Below are 26,391 nucleotides of genomic sequence, written 5' to 3' on the forward strand. Positions count from 1 at the left end.
TATAGCACCATTTTGCCATATGTTTGTTATATCTTTTTATTAATATTTTCTTTAACATTGGCACTATTAAAAAAAATTAAAAATTGAAATCTCTGCCCCTAGGAGCCCACTCATTTACTGTGGATACAGACAAAATCAGGAACTTCTACAACACCTCATAAAAACATTCTCTTCTTTGTTAACTGCATCACTGCTAAGGACTCATACAGCAATAGATGTTAAATGAAACATTTCTAATGATGCAGCGTGTGTTAAAACACTTCATCTGCATCCCATTGTGATTTTAGTTGCATTGCAGAAAAAATTAATGCAGTGGTGGCACAGGCACCAGAAAGTTATTAGGAAGCAGAGTTCTACTATCTTTTTTAGGTACTTGTGATTGCTACCTGAACCCTCTTGCAGCTGGAATAAACAATAAATGTCCAAAAAGAACACGAGAATCAGTAAGGCCTCAATGTTTGCATATAAACACAATTCCTGAAAACACATCAACCTCTGGAAATATTGGTCTCTCTACTGATTCTGTGCACTTTTTAATTATTTTTACCTGTTATTTTCATTTCTCAGAAGTGTTTGTAGGAAAGGAAACATTTATTACTAGTGGTATTTCCTCCATTAGAAATAGAATCTATTATGTCTGTGTAGGTAAATCCCTTTCCTTCCTCTTCCACTTCACAGCTGTTTACCGTTCAGCGTTTATTGCGTTTTGGCTCTGCAGCACGTCTCCCCGGTACAGGAAGCTGTGAAGCAATTCCTTTTGTCATTTTGGGCAGTATGTGCAAAGGATTGTATGTTTGGTGTTTTTAATTTCAGAAGTACTGCAAGGCTGCAAATGTTGCATCCCAGCTTGCTCAGCTTTTGGCATTGTTCATGTCTGACCCATTTACAAAACCAATCACACCCTTCAGAACCACATTTCAATCCTTCCTCCCTGGCATATGGGACTTCAAGTCAAGCTTCTCTGCTGTTACTTTAGAAAAACAAATAAAGTTTCTCGATATCGTTGCCCTTAACATGTCCCCGGTGTTTCAGGTGTGCTGCGTTTCCCTTCCGAGGGACAGCAGGTGACCGAATGGCTTCGCAGCGACATCTCCTGGCCTGACTCCCCTGAACAGTGTCAGAGATTCCCCTTCCTGGGCGGAGAAGGTTTCATGAGGATTGAATCGAATATTTCACACAGAGAGGAGGTAGGATGCCTTTAGAAAACCAAGTCATTAACTCTGTTTAATCAGATAAGTGACACTGTCAACATGATTGTCAACTGTAGAAAAGATAAGTTAGAAATTGTTTTCATATGCTAAAAAGAATATAGATATTTGTCATTTCTCCGAAGGCTGCAAAGTTTGGACAGCATGGTAACATGGACATCGAAGGTTGCTGTTGAAATAATCTAACCACACATTATCTAGTGCACAAATATAACAAAACCATGAAACAATTTATCTCTGGCTAAAGTAAAAAAAATAGAATATGGAAATATTTCCCCTCCTCGTGTTTAGCCACTCACCATCTAAACAGCTTCATATCTCTTGGGCTTTCAGTACCTGAGGCCACACAAACTTAACTAAGGGGAGAGAATCTAAAGTAGCAATATACAGCAGGTCTACAATCTATCAACCTTCAATTTCAGAACTAGATTTTGTCAAAGATATTTGTGTGTCCTCTGGAGTAAAGAGTTCTTGAGGGAGGAGAGTGGAAGTGTACTGACTTCCAAAATCTGCATGGAAAACCAGTGTAGGACCAAACCCCTAAAAAGGGGAAGGGATAAGTCACACAGGAGTCACGATCAATGCTGGGGATTTGTCCTTAGCTAAAAGCTCTCTTTCATGTCCTTGTTTGCTGTGAGGTAATGACTCATCAGTAGCAGAAGTGAGGGGAAACCATATCCTTCCAGAGAACAGGGAGCTTTCAGGCTAAACTGATGGCCTCTTCCAAAGTGAAGAACACTGCCCTTGCTGCTGAGGGAAGGGCTTTCCATGGCTTGCCCAGGTGAGCCGATGGGAAGGGTGCTCTGGCAGAGGCTGGAAGGAACCAGGTGGCTTTGAGCCTGCTGCCTGCAGGGAATGTCACTGTCCAAGTGGCTGGCCTTAGTGGCAGAGGCTGGTGACTCATCTCAGCTTGCAGTCACGAAAAGCAAATTCCAGCCCTGGTGATAAGAGTGCTTTGGAATCATTAGAATTGCTGTCACACGTGGTGTTTTCATGTTCAATCTGTGTATCTTTATAAGCTGTATACCCTTGCCAGGCACTTAGAAAGGCTTAGTTCTGGAGCAGCAATGGATTAACTCAAACTGCTGAGTCTGGGGTCTATTTGTCTGTATTCTGTAGGCAGTTCTGTACTGTCCCAATGAATTCCATATGAATGTTCTGTATAAATTTTGTTCAACAGAAGCAGAAGTCAGCTCTGTTTGGAAGCTGTGACCTTTCCATGTAGTTTCTCATTGCCCACTGGAACACACATACAGTGCACTCTGAGTCTCTGACAGCTTTCAGTGATAACCCTGGACTTCAATGAAAAATTCAATTTACCTGTTAACTCTACTGGTATTCTTTTCAATGAATTGCACTTGAAAGTAATTGCACTGACCTGTAGCTGCACTTCTGAATGCCTTTCATATACAACACTTCCCCATGCTGCATTGGCAACTTACTTCCTTCAGCCCCAGCCTTACAGAGGTTTCAGGCTGTAGCTTCTTCTCAAACACTTTGTAACTAGAGGTTCCTGGATTATTAAAAACATGTTATGTCCAGGACTTAGCTCAACTTTTCTGGAAAGCAATCATCTGGAAGTCAGCCTGGGATCCAGCTGTGTCACATGGATTTTCCCTGCTTTCTGAAACCATCTGTTCCACTGCTTGGGAAGTTTCTGGGTCCTGGGAGCAGGGACTGTCCAGGGTGTCACCGCTGCTGTTGCAGTGCAGAGGGGAGGCCATGTCAGAGGGCTGCTCTGCGGGTTTCCCTGCAGCAGGAGGCAGGGGCACGGGCAGAGGGACATTCATCATGTAGAACACATTGCCCAGACGTCTGGACACCTTTAAAGACAAAGGCACAATTGCAGCAATTACTTCTTGCTATTAAAGCCATTAAACATCCAGCCTGACTCTGGTGCACCAGCACCAGGGCATCCCAGGCATCCCAAAGGGTTATCAAATTCTTGTGAAAAAAATCTTTTCCATTTTCACTCTCTTATATTTTTCTAGGCCCAGGTTGTGGAAGGAGCTTGTCAATACCCAGCATAGGGCTGTTGGGCCTGACAGCAGGATCCTCCTGCTCCCAGGGTGCTGCAGCACCCAGGGACAGAGGGGAGGCAAACTGCCAGCCAGGAGTGGGGCAGGTGGTTGGAATGAGAGAAGAGGGAGAGAGTACAAGGGGTTAAAGAAAAGGAAAAGAACCAGCAACAGCAGAAACACAGAGAGAGTTGATATTAGTGGATGAAATTAAGGGCAGAAAACTGCAAACAGAGAGGGAGAGTCTGTTACTGAAAAACGTCATATTCCTCGGTGTCTCTTTGTGTGCAGTGGTAACATGCAGGGAAGCAAAAGAAAACTTTGCTGGAGTAATTTATTTTCTCCCAATATTGCAGCAGTTAGCAGTGAAAAGAAAGTGCTTTCGTTTGGAAAAAATTCCCTCCTGTCATCTTCTGGCACTTTCATGTCTCTGTGACTCACCATCTTGGCATACATTTAATGATCATACCTGAGAGCGGATTTTTAGTGCTGGTCCGAGTTTTAATCCCATTGTGTCCAGGAGATGTTCCTCTGTTAGCAGTGGAAGGGTTTCTCCATCAATAGCATGGTCTTTAAATATCTGATGAAATGATAAAACACATCGTAGTGTGCTAAAATAGACTTTGGTTGTTATTTTACATGCTTAACCCTGAGGCATAAACAATAAAAAGAAGAAATAATAATTTTACTGCTTTATCTTTGTATTTGTCTTCTAACTGCACAAAGAATACTACTACTATACTTGTAATTTTGGGACAATCAATTACCCTCCTACATTTACATTTGCTTGCTAACATTTAAATCTAGATGGTCCTAAAGACCTGAAAGTGTGGTGAATGTTTATAATCACCTGGGCATAATCTGAGCAGCCTGGGAGGCTGACAATGAAGTTGTGCACATCATCAACTGTCCACTTGCGAATGTCTTCAACAGAAGAAATATCTTCTCCATTCAGGATCAGGCCATGGGCTCCTTTGAGGAGGAAACACAGAAGTTATCTTGGTAGAATTTTGCTGGCAAATCAGGAGGAAATGATTGTTGTAATGAGAATTTTTACATCTTTTACAACTTAATGTATTAACAGCAGGGTGTAGTCACTTGCAGATACAGGAGTCCTAGACACAAAATCACCAGGTAATGAGCAGAACCTGGTTCTGAAGGTTTTTGGTTTTTTTGGGTTTTTTTTTTTTTTTTTTGGTGGCTTCTTTTGTTTACTGCTGGCGCTGTGCCTACCAGTCACTACACATACAAATCATGCTGCAGGACTTCCTCTAATGAGTGCATTATCCAGTGCTTTTGCTTCTTTAGACTTTACTGTTACTTTAATTTGACTAATATTTCAGTAGAAAAGATCCAAGCCTTTGCTAGTCCATGGCACCTACTGTAAGTTAGGACATAGAGAAAAGTTGTGGGCTGAAAAGAGAGGCTAACTCACAACTTCAGCAATTTTGTTTGGTTTTTGTTTTTTTTTTTCAATTGAAATTCCTTTTTAAAACATGAGCTGAATACAGATATTACTGTTTGCAGCATTAGAATTCTACTTTTAGTTGCAAAGACTCTACAATACCAAAAATTCACTTAAAACAGAGGGAAGAATTGAGAGACCAAATCAATAAAGCCAGATTATATCAACGTGCCGCTCTAATCTGGAGATTTGACAAACCTGAAGGTAGCAATGGGTTGTTGGGCACTGGAAATCCATATGGTAGTGCTGAGAATGGGATTGCAGAAGGGTACAGGTACTTGTCATCAAAAGCAGCGCAGGAGCTGTTGGCTTCTTTCTCATTTGTGTTGCTGCAGCTGGTGGTTTCAGTAGGAATTTCATGAGTAGCACAGTTTTTTCTCAAGCCTTGCTCAAACTCTTTGCAGTTCTTGGCAACTACAGCTGGCTCAGTCTGGTTTTTGCTCAGCTCATGTTTGTTTGGTACCTCCACCTCTACTTCCTTCTTGTCTTCTTTCTCCTCATCCACCGCAGCTGAGGCAGAGTCCGTGGCTTTGTCATCTGCCTGGCTCTTTGTGCCGTTGGCACTGCCCTCGGCAGATTTGTGATTTCCAGCTCTCCTCCCTGGGCGGCGCCCCCTCTCCCTTTGCAGGGTGGCGACTGGCGGGTACGGGCTGCTTGCCATCAGCATGGTGTTGCCGTGGATCTCATCCAGGGTGGTACGATGGACATACAGGTCGTTGGCAAGGTGCCCTTCAGGGAGTCTGTGCCTGCCACGGAAAGCAATGGGACTCGCTGGCATCCCGTGGTAAAGGAAAGGGGCTTCCAGGCCCAGGAGTCCTTTCCTGTGGGCTTTCTCCATTTCCTTTTGCTGAAAAATAGCACTCATCTCCATTTCCATTCTAAGAGACACACAGAGCACAAACAGTTAGGGCAGCTCGATTCCTTCATCACCTTTTTTATTTCAGCAGCAGAAGAAAACTCAGATAAACGAATAGGCAAGGCTACTGCTTGTTTTGTCTGTTCCATATATTGCTGTGTGTGAGAGGGTGCAAACTGCAGATGGAATGGCAAACCTGGCTGTATTTAATACGCTGTCAGATATAGACAGTAAGCTAAAAGAAAGGGAAAACACATCTTCCATGTCATGGCTCTGGAAAATACTTCAGACAAAAAAGTGTTATTTGCATGTTGGCAATCCAGACATGAGGATTATGTTCACATTTGTAAAATATGAATCTAGGGGTTGAAGACTAAAGAAAATAATTGATTTATATTATCACTCAGAAATTTGTACCAAAAACTGCAGAATTCCAGTGATATTGTAAATTGTAAAGAACAAGAATGACATTATCTATGGAACCTGTGCAACTATTCAGAGCAAGCTAATGCTAAGTCTCTTGAGTAACCCTCCACAGTGCCTGGCACCTGAGCATGGTGCCTGAGAGTGTGAAAGGGTGAGACCCTGGTGGGAAGTGTTCAACTGCTCTCCTTCCTTCTGGATGAATGCTCCAGAGTCTGTGCTGGCCTTCTGCTCCTGGGAGGGGAGGGCTTGCCAGTGCAATACAGAGAATACAAGTATTTATATTGTATTTGAAATAGTAGTATTTGTCTCTGCTGTAACCTTTGCATCAGCTTTCTCTGGAGCCAGGGCAGTGATCAAACAGAAAGGTAAAGCTCCTAGAGGAGCTTTGAGGAGCTTTCAGTGGGATTTCTCCATCTTTGGAAAAGAGCCTGTGAAGTAAAGCACTTTAAAGTGCATCAAGATAGCTTTCTTAATACTGCAATGAGTATAACAGGTCACAGAGAGTTTGATCTTCCAGAGAGTGTAAAACTGTCAGGAAAACAGTTTGGGCAAAAGCTATCTATACAGATTTTTGGTATGAGGAGGAATTATTTTATCACACCATTCAAGGCTTTTTCTCTGCCTTCTTTTAATCTTTGAAACAACCTCCAACTTATTGATTTTCTGCTTTCAGAGATACAAAGGAAGTGTTTTGGCTATGTACTGCGTCCTTGTACATTTTGCCTGGTTGCAATTACTCCCACCCAGCTCTTGAGGTGGCAATAGACAGTAGAAAGCATTATATTCCTGCCTCCTCCTCCAGCTGAGATAGTCTGTTCCTGTCAGGACCAGCAAACAGAGCTTTGGGATGAGGCGGAGTCCCTTGAAGAACAAGGATTTGAATGCAGATGCTCAGCAGCACAGTTGCACCAAGTGCAGGAGATTGTCAACACCGGGTTTCTGGAATAGCTGAAAGGAGCGAGTGCAGCCCTAAAGGGGATCTGTGCTGCAGAAAGCTGTGTGAACACGGTGAAAATTGTCAGGTTGGCCAAAAACTGGGGTAGAAGGTTTTTAAGGTGTAGGTGAGCTGTTTCATGTTGGAGTTTTGGTGTTTGGTGGGCTGAGGGAAGAACCTGAACAGGTAGCACCAGCTCTGATGTGGCTGTGGGTGCATGAAATGGTCATGTTTGCTGCTTGTTATTTCACTTGTTTTTCTCAGGGTTTTTGCCATGTGGCAAGAGCTATAGGAAATGCATAGCTGATGCAAATCTTGTGCTTAGAGGAGTTCAGTAATCAAGCTTTGCTGACTTAAGAGCTCAAAACACTTCCGTCATAATTCTTTTCTAATGAATGCACAGCACTTGGCTGTTCTTTGCTCTTCCTCTCACTGTGTGAGGGGCACTCCCAGTAGTGCAGCCCAGTGCAGGAGTGGCTGAGGTTAGAGTTCCTCTGTGGCCATGAAGGAGCGCACTGCTGGTCTCTTAACCAGCTACTGGCTACACTGAAACTGCCACAAAGAACTGGACTTCCTGCAGTCACTCTGCTAGTCCAACTCCTTGGTCAAACCAGGAAAGCTGCCCACCCTGCTTGGGTGGAGACACAGCTGCTCGTCCCAAGGGCCCAGCTATGGGCCTGAAGTGTTGTGTGTGATACACACAGCTGCAAAGTTTGAATTTGTTTCTGAACTTTTGTAACTTCAGGGTGTTTGGATGCACAATTCAAGGGCTGTGGCTGTAGCTTGTTCTTTTCCCTAACCAAGCTAAGAGGTTTGATTGTTTTTGTTACATCATTTTAAGAATAAAAGCAAAATGGGGCAAACAGAAAGTAGTAGCTTCAGGCCTTAATTGATACTCAAGGGCCCTCTGCTTCTTTGGGTGACTTGAAAAACAGTCTCAGTCACTTTGCTGCTTTAATCCTGGAGAGCACCTCAGAGCCAAGCTTGCTATTGATTACCTGGCAATATTTTGCTTTTGAACCAGTTCTTGTCTTCTGGCCACAGCTTCCATGGATTCTGGTTGCAGAAAGCTGTATCCTTAGGGGGAAGGGGAATAAAAAAAATCTTTAAAATTCACTGGTTTCCTCATGCAAATGCACAACCCCCAAAGCAATGCAGAGACACTTTTAAATCTTTGTAAGTCTTCAACTGTGGGCTTCACCAGGAAAGTGATAGGATTTCAAGTTAAATTCCATTTGTTGTCATTGTTTTGGTGGCAATATTTAGAAAGAACATGAAATCCATCATCAAGTGTTTTCAGGATCAGATCTGTAGTTAGGAATACCTGCCATTAACCACAAAGGGTGGTTTTATTTGGTGATGTATGCCTTTGAAGTACATATAACTGCTCAGAAAATAATAGCCCTCAGTTGAGCAAAGCAAACCTACTCCTTCAAGACTGCTTTCAGCCTGGATGCTGTCTAATTTTGAATTACATTTCCTCTTGAGATCCATGTTCAGGTGCGGAAAGATGCTGAAATCAGAAATTTTTCTTGGTGTATTGATGTGACATTGAAAATACATTCACTCATCTCAAAGAAAAACTCTTAAGCTCACTCTGTATAAAGTAACATGTAAATTTTTGTGCAGCATGACATGAATGCCATAGTTGTCATGTCCAGCCTTCCCCTTGGAGCTGTGCCCTCTAATTTTGAGCCTTTATTAGAAAGGACTTGTATTTGCCCTACATGAATTAAGTGGCATGTGGTATTATCATTAGAGAATATGATCTGTATAAAGTAGCCAATACTCATATAAGAGGAAAATGTAGAGTAAAAGTGTTGATGAGGAGCTATTTTTAAGCAATAGCCTTTTGTTTGGGTGTTAAAATGCTTGGAAAAATACAAAAAGAAAAGGAGGGAACAAAAACATGCAAAAGACTGAGAACTGTATTTAACAAAGGATAAAATGGACATGCTTAGACCTAAACTGGCACAGGCTGCCTCCTTTTAGTGAGACTATTTTTCTAAATAAAATAAAATAAACTGTTATTGACACTAGCAATAAACCTATGGAAAGCTAGCAGGTGCAGTTGGCTTTCTGATCCACATGGTCCCACTTTTCAGGATGCAGAGGGTGCTTTGTTACCTGGGCCTGGGTAGACACGGTTGGACAACAGGTTTGGCATGTTGGGGTGCTGTGGGACTGTGGGTCCCAGGTGGGATGCTATGTGGATTTGTCTGGGGTCAGCTGAGGCCATCATTTCAGTTGGAGGTAGCAGATCTCTGAGAGGAAAAAAAAACCCATTCAGATATGCAGAGGATATAGTTTAGTTAAGAATAACCAAAAGTCTCAGGGACAGCACACACAGAGCGATTAACTGCAGTGCTGGAACAGAAATTGGTGCCCGGTACCTGTCCACCAGCCGCGGCTCAAACTGGGCGGGGATCGCCTGCATCCTCTGCTGGCCCGGCCCCATCAGCTGCGGGTTTACTGCCATCAGCTGGTTCCTCATCAGCATCTCCTGCCGCTGCCGCAGTTCTGCAAAGCACACACAGTTCTGCTCTCAGTGGGGTAAGTTAGCAAGTGATTCTGGCTGCGGTATAACCTTAGCAGAAAAAATGTTTTGTTTTGTTTCCTCTAGTGCAATTCACACCTTTTTTTTTAAATAGCAGCAACTGAAAACATGTTTTCACTGACACCTGAGCTACTTCGTTTAAATAATGTAGATTTATTCAATCAAACTGCAGTAAAAATAAATAGGTTGTGCTCAGTCAAGTGTATCAAAGGACAAATTGCAATGAATAATAATTTACATAATGCTGTGAAACAAAAGATAGCCATGGATGCTAAGTTCTCTGCCTGAGAGGGTTTTCATTTCTAATACAGGTTCATTTTAAGAAAAATCATACTGGGTGAAACCTGCATTGCCATGAGAAACCAGCTCTAGAAAAAAAAGCCCACCATGATGAACCAGAACATAATAATGTCCAGCTGTGACTTTTGTTCTGAGTTCTTGTGTGCCTTTTTCTTGTTTTCCAGATGCTCAGCATCTCCTAATCAAATACTGAATTCCAAGAGCCCTCTGTGTTAATTTTTAATTACTTTAAGCAAAATATTTCTGTAGTTACTCCTAAGAAAAATTTGAAAGAACCTTTTAAAGACATCAAACCTGCTGCTGGCTGTTTCTGGTAGGTTGTAGATGCCAGCAGTGCTATGAGCACGTGTGCAGTGGGGTTCCTTGCTGCTCACCTCCTGCTGCCATGCCTCCTGCCAGCCGGTACAGGTGCTTTTCCTCCAGTGATCCCTGCTCCCCCAGGATGGACATCTTCCTCATGTGCTCCCGGGGAGTCATGCTGCAGGGAGACAGCAACAACTCTGCTGCTGTAAAGAACCAAAACAGCAGCACCAAAGAGAGAACAAGACATTCAACAATGAGAAACAGAGAAGGTTATGCAGGTTGTTTCCCAGCTAAACAGATCACAGCTGGATCCTTCCATGCCCGTGGGTTGTAGTGTTTTCCATGTAGAAATTTCCAGTTTTCAGGACAATGCAAATATTGCCCTTGCTTACACTGACTTGTTGGATCCTACAATGCAATTGTAGGCAATGCAATTATTATCCACCAGATGATCAAGATTCTCAGACCACCATTTCAGACAATGAGCCTCAGATAAAAAACTTATCCTTGCAAAGGTAGGCAGTGTGGTCTTTTGGTTTCACATGGAAAAGATATAGTATTGAAAAACTCATGGAATAATATGATTTAAAAGTTCTTTGGTATCTTCTTCCACTGAAGCTGTGGCTTACTGCTTGCACTGACCCAGTTTTTGGGTCATCATAAGCCAAAAGGAAGGTTTGATTCCTTACTGAGGTTTTCACTGGAGTTGCTTCATGAAATCATTCTGGTTTTTTTCATTAGTGTGCCAATCAATCCTATCTAACTTATCTTGAATTTCTTCTCAGGTACATAAAAATAACTGTGGTATTTGTGATATAAAGTTGAGATGTTATTTCCACCAGAATTCTAATCTCTTTCTGCAAGTTGAACGGCAAAATATCCATATGGTTCAAACTTAGTTTAAAGGACATGTTTTGTGTGTGTGTGTGTGTTATCTGAATTAAATTTCTTCTTTATTTCCCTGAATTTCCTGTTAGTGAAGTATTGAAATGATCAGGTGCGATAAATAGCTTAATAACCTAATGTAAAGATTTGTATGTAACTCTGTGTCAGGAGGAAGTACTGAACCTGACTAATCCATGTTATTCCATTTGGGAAAACACCTTTTTCAGTTACTTAGCTGGGGTTCTGACCTGCAGGTCAAATTTAGGGTGGTTTAGGTTCATACTATTTTCGTAACAACTTACATGTTAGAAACCACACCAGCTGAGGAGGATCTGTGAGGGAACAGGGAAAGTACACTTCTGATACATTTATTAGCTGGGATTTGAGGGGAGCTCAAAATCTGGCATCAGTGTTGATATAAATTCATACACACCAGCTGTCCAGCGTTAGATTCATATATGGCTCTGCTCTGATCCTATTGTCCAAATCCTGGCTGTACAGCACATTACAGGGATGAAGACAAGTTAATCTCTGCCTTTAGAGTCTTACCCTTAGCAAACCCTTCTTGGCAGCAGGCAGAACCACTCACCCAGGACTAATTCTGTCTCAATTTATTAGATAAGAAGTGGCAAGACACGAACTTCATGAACCAGGAGCATTTGCAAATATAATCATGCAACAGTTTCAAAATGTCTATAGCAGTCTACGTGTTGATGTTATCAATTGCATTGGCAAAATATGGTTTAGTCATATATAATATAGACTTGTTGGAAGACTTGTTCTTTTAGTTAAATGCATTGAGATTTCATTTACAAATACTGCTTTTATTTACAAAAAACACATGGAATTAGCATTCTTTAAAGTCCATGTTTAGTGAACCACAGCAGTATCTCCACAGGTTGGAAGAAGCTGAGTATTTTTTAAAATGCTCAGGTAAATTTGTGTCAGCTAAATCAGTCACACACACAATATGAACATGTATTCATGCTTATGAGAGAAACCTATGAATGAAGATATTCATAATCTCATTTGCATTTCCATTGGCTTCCCTTTTAGAAAAAGCTGACCTGATTGCTTGAGAAATCAGGTACTGTTTTAAAAAATAGATAAATATTCCAATATTATTAATAGTCTTCATGTTATTAGTTATTGGATCAAGGGTTCTTGCTCTGAATCTATGCTGAGGGTCATAAAACTAGATATTGTAGTTGTTCCAGAATCCACAATCAGCAAAATAAACAACTTTTGGAAAGGAAAAAAGCAATTATGCTAGCATTACGTCATACAGGAGCATGAAATATGTCTTCTTAATTGGAGTAAGGTGCCATTGGAGAGGCTGTGGGGCTAAATTCTAATCCTAGATATGTGGGCCCAGACTGTTCAGAGACTGAGATTAGAGTGTAATCCTAAAACTGGATTGAGAACGATACATTCCCTAAAGAAAGGAAAATAACTCTATTTATACTGAATGTGTCAGCCAGCAGAGTTTGTGTTGCATGCCTTCACACTGGCTGGGAGACATGGACCTGCCCGTTCTTGAGCCACTGATTGTAAAATTGTGAGCAGCAAGTCACTCTTTTTTTTTAAACATGCTGTTCTCAGCCAGTAGTCAAGGCTTAGTGCTGGCAAACTCAATCCTTCAGGAACTAAGCTGGGCTCACAACCAAAGCTCATCTTGTTCCCCTTGGAACGGCTGCGGGCAAGGGGAGTCTGTGCCACTAAGGCAGCACCCAGGCTGAGGCATGGGCTAAACCCAGAGGTGGAGATGCTGTGTGCTGAGCACAAACACACACAGAGGGCCTGCAAAGCCTGTGAGGGGCCAGAGACAGACGGTGGAGGAAAAGGGAGCTGAATTCCTGCTGTTTGATGTGGCACTGGAGGCACAGAGGTCCAGGACACTCCCCAGCTGAGGTGGGAACTGCGCCGGGCACTTCTCCCTCTCAGCTCGGCGCTGTGACCACGGGACTGGTCTCTGCACAGCACAGGGCTGAGGTTTATTTGTGTTTGTGACAGCACTCCGAGGATTCTCTGGGATCACTCTGAGGGCTTTAACAACTCCTGTTAAAAAACTAAGTACAATAGCTAAGCAAGAACTAATGAAAATAGTGGAGAAAGTGTGTGCATGCACTCAGAACGCTGTGCACCCACCCTGGATCCTGGCAAACTGGCACAGGGAGATGTTTACAAGGGATGGGCCTTCCTATTACATCAGTTATATACACAGAGATAAAAGCATGATGTCATTTGTTTTCCTTGTGGATTTATTTCATAATTAGGGATGACACTTGAAACATTATCCTCTTTCTTAGACTCTTGCAGAAGCCTAGAGATTGCAAAATATTGGCAAAAGCAGGGTCAGTTAAAAGGAAACTAAACTGTATTTTTTTACTTTTTGATAATTATTACTTTTAAAGCATTAAAAATAAATGTGTTGCTTTTTAATTTTATTTTTGAATACTGGAAATGAAAATTGTGGGACAGGAAGCTTTCTGATCATTGGAGGGCCAGGCTGGTATTTCCAAATGAAATGCAGTTGAATTTTAGTGGGATTTGTGTCTCACTTTTACATGAAATGTCAGTGCAAATGACAACTCTCTCAGTGCCAAAAGTAACCAGGTAGTGGGAAGAGGAATGAGTTTTAGTTAGACTATTTAAAACTATTTTAATTTAGCAATTCTTTAACTTAACTGGCTAACTGAGAGTTTGAATCTAGAAAATTTTTCCTGAATCGTTGGTACCTGCCCTTTTCAGTTAGGATATTAAATACTGCAGCAGTATCTCTTGAATTTTCCAAAATCCTACATTTGATGAGTCTTCCACCACTAAAGCAAATCAAGATGATGTGGGTTTCCATCATTAATCATTTCAGGTCAGGTTTCTTTTTTACAAAGCAAAATACCGCACATACACATCTTAAAAATATTTGTGGATATGTTAGAATATACATATGTCACAGATGTCAGATACTAAACCCACTGTTATTATTCAAATTCATGTATGAAGTCACAGGTTTTAATACAAACTTCTTCCCCATGTGAGATTAGCATGTAAAATTGCACACCTGACCCTGTGAACAGGCTCAGAATTCAGCATCTCAAACACACTGAACATCTTCAGCTCCAGTCTGAAGTATCAGACCACGAGAGAATTACTTGAGTTAGGATTGCCTCCCTCTCTTACTCTTACTCTTACTTTCCATGTTCTGCTGTGGAGGTCTGGACATTCACATGTTCTCTAACTAAGGAGCTTGAATTTTTCACTCCATACACAATGCAATAGTGCCCAAGCCTTTCACAGTCTACAGCTGATTCTGCCCACATAGTCAGATAATGACAAAATGTAAGGAACCCTCATTACCTTAAGATATTTTTTAAAAATCTGTCCCACTGTGTCCATTGGTGTTCCACAAAGCTGCCAGCACTGGGGCTTGTTATGATGTTTACACACATATAGCCAAATTTTTCACTGGCTAAATCTAATGTGGTTACGTCAGACTAACGCAGCCAAATATATCTTGTGATGATGGCCTTGATTACTTCTGATTGCATACTAATTTGGAAAATCCACTGCACCAGGAAATAACTATGAAATATTGAGATTTTTCTGTTTCACTTTATAAGATAAGTTAGCACAAAGATTAGGATAAATATATTTACAACCACTTAGCTTTTAAGAATATTTTGTTCTGGACAGACAAGACAGGGAAATATTTGTATATATATAACAAGCAATGCAATCTGAATCCAAAGTCTTCTAGAAAAATACTGAGTATGCAAGGACAAACCTTCCAAAGTAAAAGCCTCTGTTTGCAAAACAGATCTTAAAATATTTCTAAAATGATCAAGTTATGTCGTAAGAAATATGGTATTTGCACCTGAATATGCAGAATTATTTACCCATAAAAGTACCTATAGCAGATTGCTGAGAAATCAGAATTGAGTTAATCACATTCTTTACTTCTTCTATACCACCCTGCCTCTTCCTAACTTCACTCTGTGCACTCAAGTGCTGCTCTTAAATTAAGTCACCACAAACAAGTTTGCTTTGATCTGCTCCATTTCTGCTTTGAGACAAATCTTTCCTATTTAATCTGAAAAATCATGCACCTTTTGGTATTACTTAACAGGTGTTCCATCACCATTTACATTAAAAACCCAGCACTTTTTATTTCATGTATACTTACATCTATCGTGCAGACGTTAGTTTTGGGTACAGTGAAGCCACCATGAACATCCAAGTGTGTCCCCTCTCTGTGAGCCTTCCTTCCAGGCTGCCTCACTAATGTGTTTGGCAGCTTTTAAAACACATCAAGATTAACATGTCAAAAACTGCCTTAACTAACGCTGACTTTACTTTAAATACAAACTGAACTTGTCTTGATTAGCTCTCATCCCTGCTCCTAAGCCCTCCCCACTCTGACATCACAAGCTCTTCTCCAATACCATCCCCTAGCCAGGCTGTAAAAACATAATTACACGAAGAGCACTACACTGAGCTGATAAACCTATTTCACATTTAACCTGCTAAGCCGTTGTTAGCTTTTAAGATGCTTGATGCATTCACTTAAAATCTTCCTGTTCCAACAAGAAATACAAGACAAGGTTTGGAATTGCTTTGCTCTCCCCTGTTGTGTTACCTATTTAGACTGATTTTTAGAAAGGGGGCACTTCTGACTTAGCAAGGAGTCATCCCAGAAGTGTGATACCCCAGAGCTGTGTACCTGATGGGATTGGGGGGAGCTGCAAGGTGGAAATCCTGTTAAGCATATTGTGAGGCTAACACAGGGATCAGTTGGTTATACTGCTCAAGCCGGCAATTTACTCTTTAATTCTCACTGGCCATGAGTTGGCTCCCAGAACCAATGCCTAGAAATGGCAAGTTTGGAAATGTCAGGGAGTGCTTAGTTTCTTCCAATATCTATGTCAATTGGTGGGCTGTTTGTTAATTCTTAATCACCTGCCTAAAATTCATCAGGTGCTCACTGCAACAACAAAATATTGCCCCTTGTTCTCTCTAAAACACTAACAGTGCCTGAACCTGGGGCAAATGGGGCATTCCTGTTGAAAATCACTCTCAGGGAAGTGTTATCATTAGCAAAGGGGTGTAATTCTGCTCTACCTCTGCACAACCTTACAGAAAACAAATTCTTTTTTATTACACGATATATTGGTTTTAATGTGAGATTATTTAAATTTTTTGAAGGGACTGTCACTCTAAATATTTTTGTTTTAAATCCCATTGTGGCTGTTTTGTTGCTGCCTGGACTTTCTTTATACAGAAAAAAAATCACACTCAGAAATATTGCTTTTAAAATCCACTACTGGGTTTTAAAAAAGACTTTTAGATCTTCCTTTAAAAAAAAAATTAATTATTAGATACCAGTTAAAATAAACTGAGAACAGCTTTCATGTGGTTGTCCAAACCTTTGCATGTGCAGGCAGACAAGGAAGCAAAGGAGCATTCTAGGTTTAAAGACCATTTTCACCTTGTGTTCAGTCCACTCACTGCCTGTGACTTGAAATGTAATGAGTAGATAGTCTTGGAAAATGTTTTTTTAACTGGGATTTTTTCAAGATTGTCTGGGTGAGGCTGGAGCAAATGCTGTGTAGGATGTGGGGTTGGCCAAATAAATAAAAGTAAAAACTTGCATCATCATCCATTTTTCATCAGATGTTTTAGTCCATGTGAATCCCTTTCCAGGAAAACCACAAGTTCATTGTCAGAAAAAAATTACTTCCTGAAGTAGTATCAAACCCAGCAATATAATAAGGTTGTATATTTATTTTTTTTCTTGGTTTACCTAGTGAGGGAGTTTGGAGAGAGAGACACTGCTTCACAAGGTCTCTGGCATGTAGCCTTGGATTCTGGCACAGAAGCAGGATTGCTGTGTGCTGTAGGGAACTGTGACAAACACAGCTCATAAAGATGCTTCAGTGGTTCCTCTCCAGAGAAGAGCAACTTGTTCTTGCCTGGATGTTGCAGGCATCAGGCAGGAGAGCATTTCTGTATCACACAGTGGTCTGTGTGTCCCTCAGCGTTCCTGTTCCTGCTGGATGTCTTCACCTGAGGAAAAATGGCACTGCACCAAAGGAGGGACAGGGAGACATGTAGGAAATTAGTTACGAATAGAAATTAATGAGTTTTGGGCAGTTTGGGTACTACTCTAAAGCTGAATTAAGAACAAGGAGATTCTCTCAAATAATTTCCTAAGAAATGTCAACTACCATCTTTCTCAAGAAGTGTCAGCTACCCATCTTTCTCAATTCCTGAAGTACCAGGATGTGCCCTTTTTTTCCCTTTTGACAAAATCTGTGGCAGACATAGCTCAGCTGATGGGATTTATGGCCTTCAAAATGGAAGGTAAAAATTGTATTAGACAATTTTATTGTCTAATAATAATTGTCTAATAATTAATAGTTCAAGAATTGTGGTGGGAAGGGTTGGAAGGGTTACCAAAATGCAGTGCTGGAATGGATATGTAGGAGTAGAGAACCTGCTAAACTAGAGCCTAAGCAGGTTTTAATCCATTCTTTCTAAATGCTGTCTCTCCTAAGTGAGGAATCTGTGAAAGAGTGATAATCCCTGTTTCTTCTTATCAAGTTTACTGGAGCAAGATAAAAATCTACTTATCTCCACTTTAGTGGGGATATATCATGAAATGAACAGAGACAGAACTTGATAAATGGCTTATTTATAACAGGTCAGCCTGTCTTTTTCCAACATGAAATCTGTGTTCAGACATATCAGATTCTTTAGCTAAACCTTGCTTCCTTCCACGTTCCCCCAGAAAGGTCTAATCTACAAGAGCACAATTCACAAGCAAAGAGGGGGGTGGTCTGATGGATGGGTTAGAAAGCCTGGGACCAGTTCAAGAATGAACTTGAACAGAAGCTGTGTCCTAGGATTAGAAACAAGCACCAGACTTCACACAGCCTTAGAAATGGGGTCTTGGTCCACAAGAAACTGAAAAACAACCAGAAAGGGAACAGGCAAACCTGTGTGAGTGTCACTGTAATGGACTGGCTGTGCAGAATGTCCTTCAAGCTGGAACACTCCTTAGGAGTTAATTTTTTTCCCCAACCCCTTGGTTGCAGGGTAGATGATTTTGCTCCTTCCTGAGCTGCAGGACACTGAAAAGTGCCCACCTTTGGTGCTGTGCTGTACTAAATTCACACTGACAGGGTCAGCAGACGCTGCAAAGGGAACAGGTTGCAACGTGATTGGTTGTTTAGTGGAAAAGCATTACATTTACTGCTGTTCTTGAGAGAATTTGGAGAGACTAGGTGGATTAAATAGCTCTCTCATTCCCAAGGGAAGTCTGGGAATGAATCAAGGAGAACTGGAGCCAAACTTTGGGCAAAACTGAAGCTACTCAATTTTATTTAGTGTGGCTGATTTCAATTCCAAAAGCCAATGAGTGAACCTCGGAGGTGAAATACAGCTAACTTTTGAAAATTCCTTTGAATTCTTTTGAAAAGTCAATTGACCAAACATTGTTTGTGGAAAAAATACTGGATTTTAAGCGACCTTGGATCCAAATGGTTTTGAAGGGCTGGATGTATAACCATACAAGTTGAGATTTCAAAGACCTGAATTTTGTTTGGCTAACATGGTATAAAATGAGACTGATAGGTTTTGGTCAAAACTTTCAAACTGACCATTTGCTGAAATAGAAAACGTATTGGTAAAATTAAATTTTAATGGAAGCTGCACTGTACCATGTTCCTGTCATTTATGGAATTTCTGGACATAGCTTTTAAATTGGAGTAATAATTAGTGAAGCAAATCACAGTACACATAATACCTTTAATGAAAGCATTTTATGGTAGACATGTTTTCATATTTGCTTGTTTTGTGTTTTTTTTTCCTTACTTTTTGTATGGATTTAGGGTATTTTTGGATGTGGAAAGGCAAGTTGTGACAGCATTGGGATCACATTCAAAAAGAAAAGTGTTGACCAAATACTTTTTTGGAAGTAACTTTAGAAACAGCACCATTGTACCAGATGGTACCGTATGGAGGTAACACTGATCCTGTGACTCTGTTGATTTGTAATTAGGTTTCTAGTAATTAATATAGTTTACAGGCCTTGCATGAACTCTGCAGATTGCCCATTCATGTAAATGATTAACTGAGAGGGGATTAATCCTGGCAGAAGTTCAACCAACAAGAATTTTCCAGACTGAAAATCTTCTCTATCAGTCTAGTATCTTGTAATAGAGATTGAAAATCAGGTTTGCATTTGTGTAGCTCCATTTTAAAAGGAGTAACTTGATACCTGAGTGATAAAAGTATCTGTACTGTGTGTATAAATGTACATCTTGTGCAATAGATCTATAAGTCTTGCTTTATATGGAATTCAAAATGCATATTCAATATGACTTAGTAGTTGGAAAAATCTACTTGTTGTCACAACTATTTAATAGGATGTAATGTAAATTCTGGCTTTGAAAAAAAAGAATATGGTTTAGAATTCTACAGTTTGTGTTTAGTTGCTCATGCTGGAATATGCAAAGGTTGGAATTCTTACAGTTATAATAAATCGGTGCCAACAGGGGCTGTCACACAGCTCTGCACACAACCAGCTCATCCTGCCCTAGCCCCTGCAGGACTATCACAGAATCCCAGAGTGATTCGGGTTCAAAGGGACTTTAAAGCTCATCCAGTTCCAACCCCCTGCCATGCACAGGGACACCTTCCCATCTCCCAGGTTGCTCCAAGCCCTGTCCAACCTGGCCTTGTCCTGCCAAGTGTGCAGCCCCTTCAGGTCAGGCAGGTATTCCCTGGGGAATGGTCCTTCCAGCTCATTGTGTGTGCAGTGTATTCTGGAGAAGGATTTTGTCTGGCCCTAAAGCCAGTCCCTGCGGCTCTGTGGATCACCTGGCTAGAAAGAAAGTCAATATCAAATTGGTGGGTGACACAGATATTTGGCACAAGCAGCACAGCATCAGTGCCAGCTGAGGGATTCCCAGCTCTGTGGGCAAGGCTGAATTCCCCTGCCTCAGTTATGAGGGGTCAAAGTCAGAGGATGAATGGAAGGGACAGAGCAGGAGGGAGAGGATGGAGAGCATGGTTTGATGCATGTGGCTGGGAAAGATGAGGGCAGCAAACCTGGTGCTGGACCAGGCCACTCTTCCCTTACCTTCCCTTGGCAGCAGCTCCTGGCACGTGTGTTCTGAGTCAGCCCAGCCCAAGAGTGTGACACCTGGAACTGCCAAAGTCAGCCATGGGGCAATGAACGTTTTTCCGGCCCAAACAATTCCTTGCTCCATGCTCCCCAAAAAATCAGGCCAAGCAAGAGAATCCTGCAGAGGCAAAGCTGGGGAAGGGAACTGCTGTGGAAGCAAACAAGGGTCACAGTGTTGTTAGGTGCTGCAGCACTCAGACTATCAAAAATCTCTACAGATAGATATCCCAAATCATTACATTCTATATAAATATTGGGCTGAGTGCCTCCCTGCCGTAACTGTGGTTGTATGACAGCAAGGATGGGTTTAGTCCAGTGTGTTTAGACTCTATTGTTTTAACCAGGTGCTTGGGGGTTTGTTTTCCTTTAGTGGATAATAAGGTCCATCCAAAACAGAGTTGCTGATTTGCTTGGGTTTCATTGAAAGACACACTACTAAAGGGAGAGGAAATCCCCAAAATGATACTCAGTGATTAAGCACATAGAATATAGGATTTCAGTGTTTGCAAATCCTTTTTTTCAAATGAACTTGTGGCACTAATCCTCTAATGGCATTATTTCTTTGGAATATATGCCGGATTAAGGAGTCACAATGAGGCAAAGTACAAAAATCCACATTAATCTCTCCCCAGTGGATGCTGTGTGGGATGCAACTTAAACTATTTTGTTCCAAAATTGGTTCTGTTCCTAACCTTGCCCCAGGTCTAGACAGAGGGAAGAGCAGATATAAACAAGTGTGACACTGAGCACTTGGCAGATGGTCACAGGCCATTTAACTGGATAGAAAGGGGAAGGCGTCTATTATTTTTGAACTCTAAAAGCTAAGCCTGCCCTGTGCTGTCCATGACATGCTGCAGGAAGCAGACACAGGGCTCTGACAGGAGCAGGACACCTGTTCAGAAGTGTGACAGGGAGGAGATGCACAGAGCAGCAAACAGAGCATGGCTGGGCCTGGCTGTTGTGATGTATCACATGTTCACAGCACAGCCTGGGCCTGTTGCAAAGTGCTGCTCATGTTTGCAGCCTAGTGCAGCCACCTTGCTCTTGTTAGTCTGCTTTTGTGGGGGGATAATCCTGTTGGCACCTCTTCCCTCATAGCTGATGTAAAAAAATGTAAGGATTTGCTTCTTAGGAAGAGGAGACCAAGTCACTGTGTTTCCTCTCTGACTGAATTACAGGGATGCTGTCAGAGTGCCCTGGGGTATTGTCACTGTCACCCAACAGCCTCGAGTGGTGAAAGAACTTCTGAATTGGCAGCACATCACCTGAAATACTGGTGTTAGAGCATGTGAGTTAGCCCAGCCTAACCACTGTAATTGGTGCTTAACATGCTTAAAGATTTCCCCAGTTTCACAGGACAGAGATTATCAAATATTCCCATTCCTTGTTCTCATTGAGCTGCAGTGGGCACTGAGAAGTCTTGGGCCAGGAGAGTCCAGGACATGTTCACAAACACAGGTTGCTCGGTCTCTGCTTCATTCCCAGTCATTCTGCTGTTAAGCACAAGCAAAGAACTGTCAAATTCAGTTCTTCACCAACAGAAATGCTGGAATTTCCCATTGTCTGCATAGCTGAGATGCCCGGACACCTGATTTAGCACAAATTCCTGATGTGGATACAGCTCTGTAGTGAGATGCTGATTTCGGAAAAAGAGACAGGACAGCCACTCCTGGTGTCAGAAAACCCTGACGTCAACTTGGAGACCCTTTCTCTTTGGGAATAGAAGTGTGCCCTCCTTTTCTACAGAGAAAGATGGTTGATCACAGTGATTTTGTGCATTTCTAGCTGCTGTAAATGTTTCCCAGCATGGTACCTCTCATGGGCAAGAGGATTTTCCTGACGTTCACTTTTTCTTCTCATCTTACACTGTTGACTTCTCAGAGCACCCTGTGCCTCATTCCACCCTGTCTGAATCCTTTGTCTAGTTTCACCCTGAGTCAAGTTCTTCCTCAGGCTGATGTCTGCTCAGCTGCTTGCAAAGGAATTGTTGGTTTTGTTTACCAGCTTTATCATTCCCCACCAAAATCCCTCCAGTTTGCATATGTCTTTAGGGTATACAGACTGTATACAGACAGTGGATGGTCCCTCGTGTTTAAGGAAGTATAAGTTATATTGCACCAGGTGACAAAGACAAAGGTGAGCAGGAAATGATAAGGGAAATGGAGAGTTTGCCACAGGAGGGGAGAAGGGTTTGGCAGGTTTAGCCTGCAAAAATCAAGACCACATAGACTGAAAAAGATTATCAATGCTAAAGAGATTCAGCATAAGTGGCCATGAGTATGGTTAAGACAGAAATTTTTATGTTCACCATTGAGGAAATCAGACTTTAGGACAGACAGGCAGACAAAAAAAATGGTGTACTGGAGTTTGAGGTGTACATAAGGTGTGTTGATTGCATTGTAATGTTGTATCATAGTGCTGCCCAGAAGATGATTGTGACATTTCTTGTGTCTCCTAAAATGATCAGGAGTATCCGTCTTCCCTTTTTCTTACTGAGCTGCGCCTTCAGCACTATTGCTGACCAGTATGGACAAAAGGGGTGGGAAAACAAAGAGCTTTTCTGCAGGTACTCTTGTAATCTGATCTCTGCGGTGACTCAGCCTCTTCTATCAACAGCTGTCTCGGGGCATGCAGTGGTTTGTGAACAGAAGCGAAGATTTTGCTGCCACTTCCTGATTTCTGCCTTGAGAGCGGTCTGAGCTGGGACATGATCGGAGCATTTAAATGGACTTCTCAGCCCCAGGAACGGCAGACTTTGGGATACAGTACAAAGGAATAGAGATATCAGGAAAGAGCCCACAAACCACTTCTGCAAAGCTGCTGCTGTCAATCTGATGAAAACAGAAACTTGTGAGAGAAAACTACACGGAAAGTTCCCATTAAGGAAAGGAGTGAGGTTTTGTTAGCATGTCATGGCTCACCTGTCCCACAAAGCCTGCAAGTGCTGTAAAAACTGAAAACTGTGAAAGGGAACCTCAGGTGTACCCATGGAAAAGACAGGTATGTTCTTTGTTTAAAATAATGCCTCTCTACAGCAGGAAATCACAGCCAGGGAAAGCAGGACTGCTCTGCAGCTCAGTAACTGTGCATGTACATAGAGATACATTGGTTTGTACCATTTTTGTATTTCTAAGGAATACAGCTGTGACGACACATTAATGCCAGATTTTAAACATTGCCTCAGCTTTTTGTGATTGTAAGTGCTTTGCTCTTGAACACTTGTATCATGGCTATGATATATGGTTGGATGGTGGCAAATTCTCAGTGCACCTGCCATAATGAAAAGAGGTAAGCAAGAGTAAACATTACTAAATTCTAATTCTAATTTGCACTAATTCTGTCTGCTGATCCCCTGGAAGATGACCAGAACTGCCAGGATAGACATGAAGAAGACAACCCAAAGAGTTCCCCATTTGACTTTGTTATAAAACAGTTCCAAGGAAAGAAGTGTGCTCCTGAAAAAAGGAAAGAGCAGCCTTCAGCCATCAAGGAGTTCTTCAAAGGCTTTGACTTTGGTAAATCTGAAGGCAAGGGCAGAAAGGAAATTGAAGAAACAGAAATAAGCAATGATGGAACTGATGATCAGAGTGAAAAGCAAGATCTCACTGTAGAAGGTAATGCTGGTATAATAATGAAGCACATGTGTATGTGTATATATTTTAATTTCATAGAAAATCAGCTGTTTTCTTGCTAGCCAAAATCCTGTATTTGCTGCCTACAGTTTATTGTCTAGCCAGGATTTACTTCTGATTGGAGCATTATCAGGGATGTACCTTCTGATTTCATAGGTGCTAAGCAAGGAGCTAGATCCACATTGCTGAGGAAGGGTAAAGCTTTTGGGTGACTTCTCTCTTGGTCTGCAATGTGAGAGTCAGTGCTGAAGTCAGCTCATTAGTTCCAGATCTTATTTGGTTTCAGAGCCAAGCTTTCCTGGCCTGTTGTATTTAAGATGGATCTCTGCCCTGCTGTCCTGCTAAAGCAGTCTGAAGACAACAGGAGCAGATGTTTCCTATCACTTGGCACTGGGCAGGGGAAGGGGAAGGGAGTCCCTCATGGATGTTATTTTGCACACACAAGAATACTCTTTGCATCCACTCCAGAGAAAATGGAACTGTTTTTCAAAAGGAGATGGAAGGTGACTCTTAGAACCCCATCCTTTGTCCTAAGGGGTCTGGGTCAGTTTGCTGAAATGACAAGAAGGCAGCTACTGAGAGTAGACTGGTATTTTCTCTATTTTTTTTTTCTTTGCAAAGCCCAGAAAAGCAGGAACATCCTTACACAGATGTTGTATGAAAATGCAGAAGGGCTTTTGTATTGATTTGATCTATAGTGATCTTATCAGTCAGGTTGGTGGTCCACATTGATGAAAAATAGAGCCTGCTTCATTGTCAGATTTAATTCATTTCCTAAAGTCTTCACCTGGCAGCCTCAGGCAGGTTTTACACCTTGTGTTTATTAGCAGAGGTAACCAGGGCCCTATTTCTTTGTTGCTCAGATGGACTTTCACATCTCACTTCTGAAGCAGAGTCACCATCTGGTGAGCAGAGATTTAACCAGTTCATGGAGAAACTGGGAAAGAAACCCAGCAGCAAGAATCTGGATCTAAATAATTGTGCACTAAGTGCAGCAGATATAACAGAGTTGGGTAAATACACATTTTATTCAACTAATCACTTCATATATCTCTTTAATTTTTATTTGCCTGTTCTATTATTCCCTCTCCTCTTTTCCCTTCCCTTTCTTTTATACAGGCCATATTAACATTTCATCTAATGGTCCCAGATCCCTGAGAAATATTAATTAATAAATTATGTCAATTATGTAATATATAAATATAGAAATCATCCAGGTCTATGAAGAAAATGAATGTCCTTACACTCGAGCTACAGATAAGAAAAGTGAGGTACAAATTGTCATGGCTTTATAATTCCGTACTGGTTGTAGAAAACATCTCAATATTAACATGTAGTGATATCCAGGGTGTGCAGAAACATGCAGACAGAACAGCTTTTTCTTTTCTTTCCTTACAGCTTCTTTACTGCCACTTCTCCCAGAGCTGGAAGAGATCAGCCTGTCCTGGAATGGTTGTGTTGGAGGGACTTTGAAAGCTCTCACTGTCCATCTTCATCACATGAACCTGTTAAAAGTCCTCCGACTTAACAACTGCAGGCTGACAGCTGAGGATGTCATCTCCTTAGGTACAGGATTTCATTTACATTTACTTCCAGACAGCTTGGGGCTAATGTAATCCATCTCATCTCTTCCTACATCCTACTCCTGCTGCTTCCACACCGGGCAAAGTAAACTCCTGCTGTGAAACAGTAGAAACTTGGGCTTATGGGTGACCTTACACCTTTAGGTAGCTCTGCAGAGTTCATTCCTCAGGGTGTGAAGCTTTCAATCTCAGAAGGGAAGAGAATCCAGTCCTATTTGCAGGAAAGAATATTTTTAATTTGGATTGCATTTTTTTGCCTTGAAGCAGAGTCAATCACAATGGGGTCAGCTTAGGTCTTGGAGCTGCAGGACAGGTGAGTGTTCATTATGAAAACCCCAAAGGTCTTTTGGGAGAAGGCTTAAAACCAGAAGAGCTGCCTCAGAACTTTATGACTTGGTCTTTTTTCAAGTCTGGGAGAAATTTATTCCTCTGCTTACTTCTATACTTGGAGTGCCTGTGCCCTGCTTTCTGCAAAGCATGAGATGGAAAGGTTCTTGAGGTGGTATTGCACAGTCAGGTTCTGGCACAGTCACCTCTGGGCCTGGAGTTTGCAGTGGATCTGTGGTTTGTATTTAAAAGAAGGGCAAACACAATCAATTAGAAATTTAAAAAGTTATTGCTTATTTTGTAAGTTCTAAAATGGATCTGAGTTATAAAGCTGGGCTTTGTTTATGTCATTCATATCCAAGCCTTTTCCAGGACAGGTTCAGAAATAAAATTACATATATGGTGGTAGATTAAAAGTGAGTCATGCAATCTCTTGGGGAGGAAATAAGCACGTCTGCAAAAGCTGGTGAAAATAACTGCTCTGTTTCTGATAAGTGTGAAATCTGTATTTAATTTTCTATTATTTTTTCAATTTTATTTCATTCTTTTCCAAACCTTTCTCATATATTTGGGGTTGGTTTGTTGGGGTTTTTTTTCCTTCTGAGTTTTATTGGTTATTTTTCCAATTGATTCTTTCTGCCAGGTTCTTCAGTGCTGTTTCCTTCCCAGTTCAGTTTAGCTTCTGCTGGGACAGACAGAAAATTGATCAC

The 26,391-nt window shown here is 41.5% G+C and overlaps 2 protein-coding genes across 4 annotated transcripts in view; one reads left to right on the top strand and one right to left on the bottom strand.

The window, feature by feature from the left end:
- SAMD7 (sterile alpha motif domain containing 7) lies at positions 1–15,342 on the bottom strand. 2 transcript variants are annotated; one of them, XM_038145885.1, is made up of 9 exons: positions 15,136–15,342; positions 10,139–10,242; positions 9,301–9,427; positions 9,035–9,171; positions 7,906–7,984; positions 4,890–5,569; positions 4,077–4,198; positions 3,696–3,806; positions 1–3,031 (listed from the first exon to the last, which is right to left on the bottom strand). In XM_038145885.1, exons 2-9 carry the CDS (start codon positions 10,239–10,241, stop codon positions 2,759–2,761), a joined length of 1,632 nt encoding a protein of 543 aa, XP_038001813.1. In that variant the 5' UTR covers position 10,242; positions 15,136–15,342; the 3' UTR covers positions 1–2,758. The 2 variants fall into 2 exon arrangements, with proteins under 2 accessions (XP_038001813.1, XP_038001814.1); XM_038145886.1 differs by having other exon boundaries at positions 10,139–10,270.
- LRRC31 (leucine rich repeat containing 31) overlaps positions 9,421–26,391 on the top strand; it is a 28,429-nt gene continuing 11,458 nt past the window's right edge. Inside the window, exons 1-5 of one of the 2 annotated variants that reach the window (XM_038145883.1) lie at positions 9,421–9,460; positions 22,756–23,139; positions 23,573–23,753; positions 24,635–24,784; positions 25,170–25,337. In XM_038145883.1, the coding sequence (XP_038001811.1) occupies positions 23,047–23,139; positions 23,573–23,753; positions 24,635–24,784; positions 25,170–25,337 (592 nt within the window). In that variant the 5' untranslated portion in view covers positions 9,421–9,460; positions 22,756–23,046. Of the gene's footprint in view, positions 9,461–10,306; positions 12,864–22,755; positions 23,140–23,498; positions 23,754–24,634; positions 24,785–25,169; positions 25,338–26,391 lie in introns of those variants that run through there. The other variant, XM_038145884.1, reaches the window with a different exon arrangement.

This window comes from Motacilla alba, chromosome 9 (genome assembly GCF_015832195.1).
Source record: "Motacilla alba alba isolate MOTALB_02 chromosome 9, Motacilla_alba_V1.0_pri, whole genome shotgun sequence".
In the NCBI taxonomy this organism is placed as follows: domain Eukaryota; kingdom Metazoa; phylum Chordata; class Aves; order Passeriformes; family Motacillidae; genus Motacilla; species Motacilla alba.

Coding starts and splice junctions, on each gene's coding strand:
- SAMD7 (XM_038145885.1), bottom strand. CDS start 10,241: ATGACTCCCCGGGAGCACATGAGGAAGATGTCCATCCTGGGGGAGCAG. Junction 9,172..9,300: donor GAGCCGCGGCTGGTGGACAG/GTACCGGGCACC, acceptor TTTTCCTCTCAG/AGATCTGCTACCTCCAACTG. Junction 3,807..4,076: donor GCTGCTCAGATTATGCCCAG/GTGATTATAAAC, acceptor TCATTTCATCAG/ATATTTAAAGACCATGCTAT.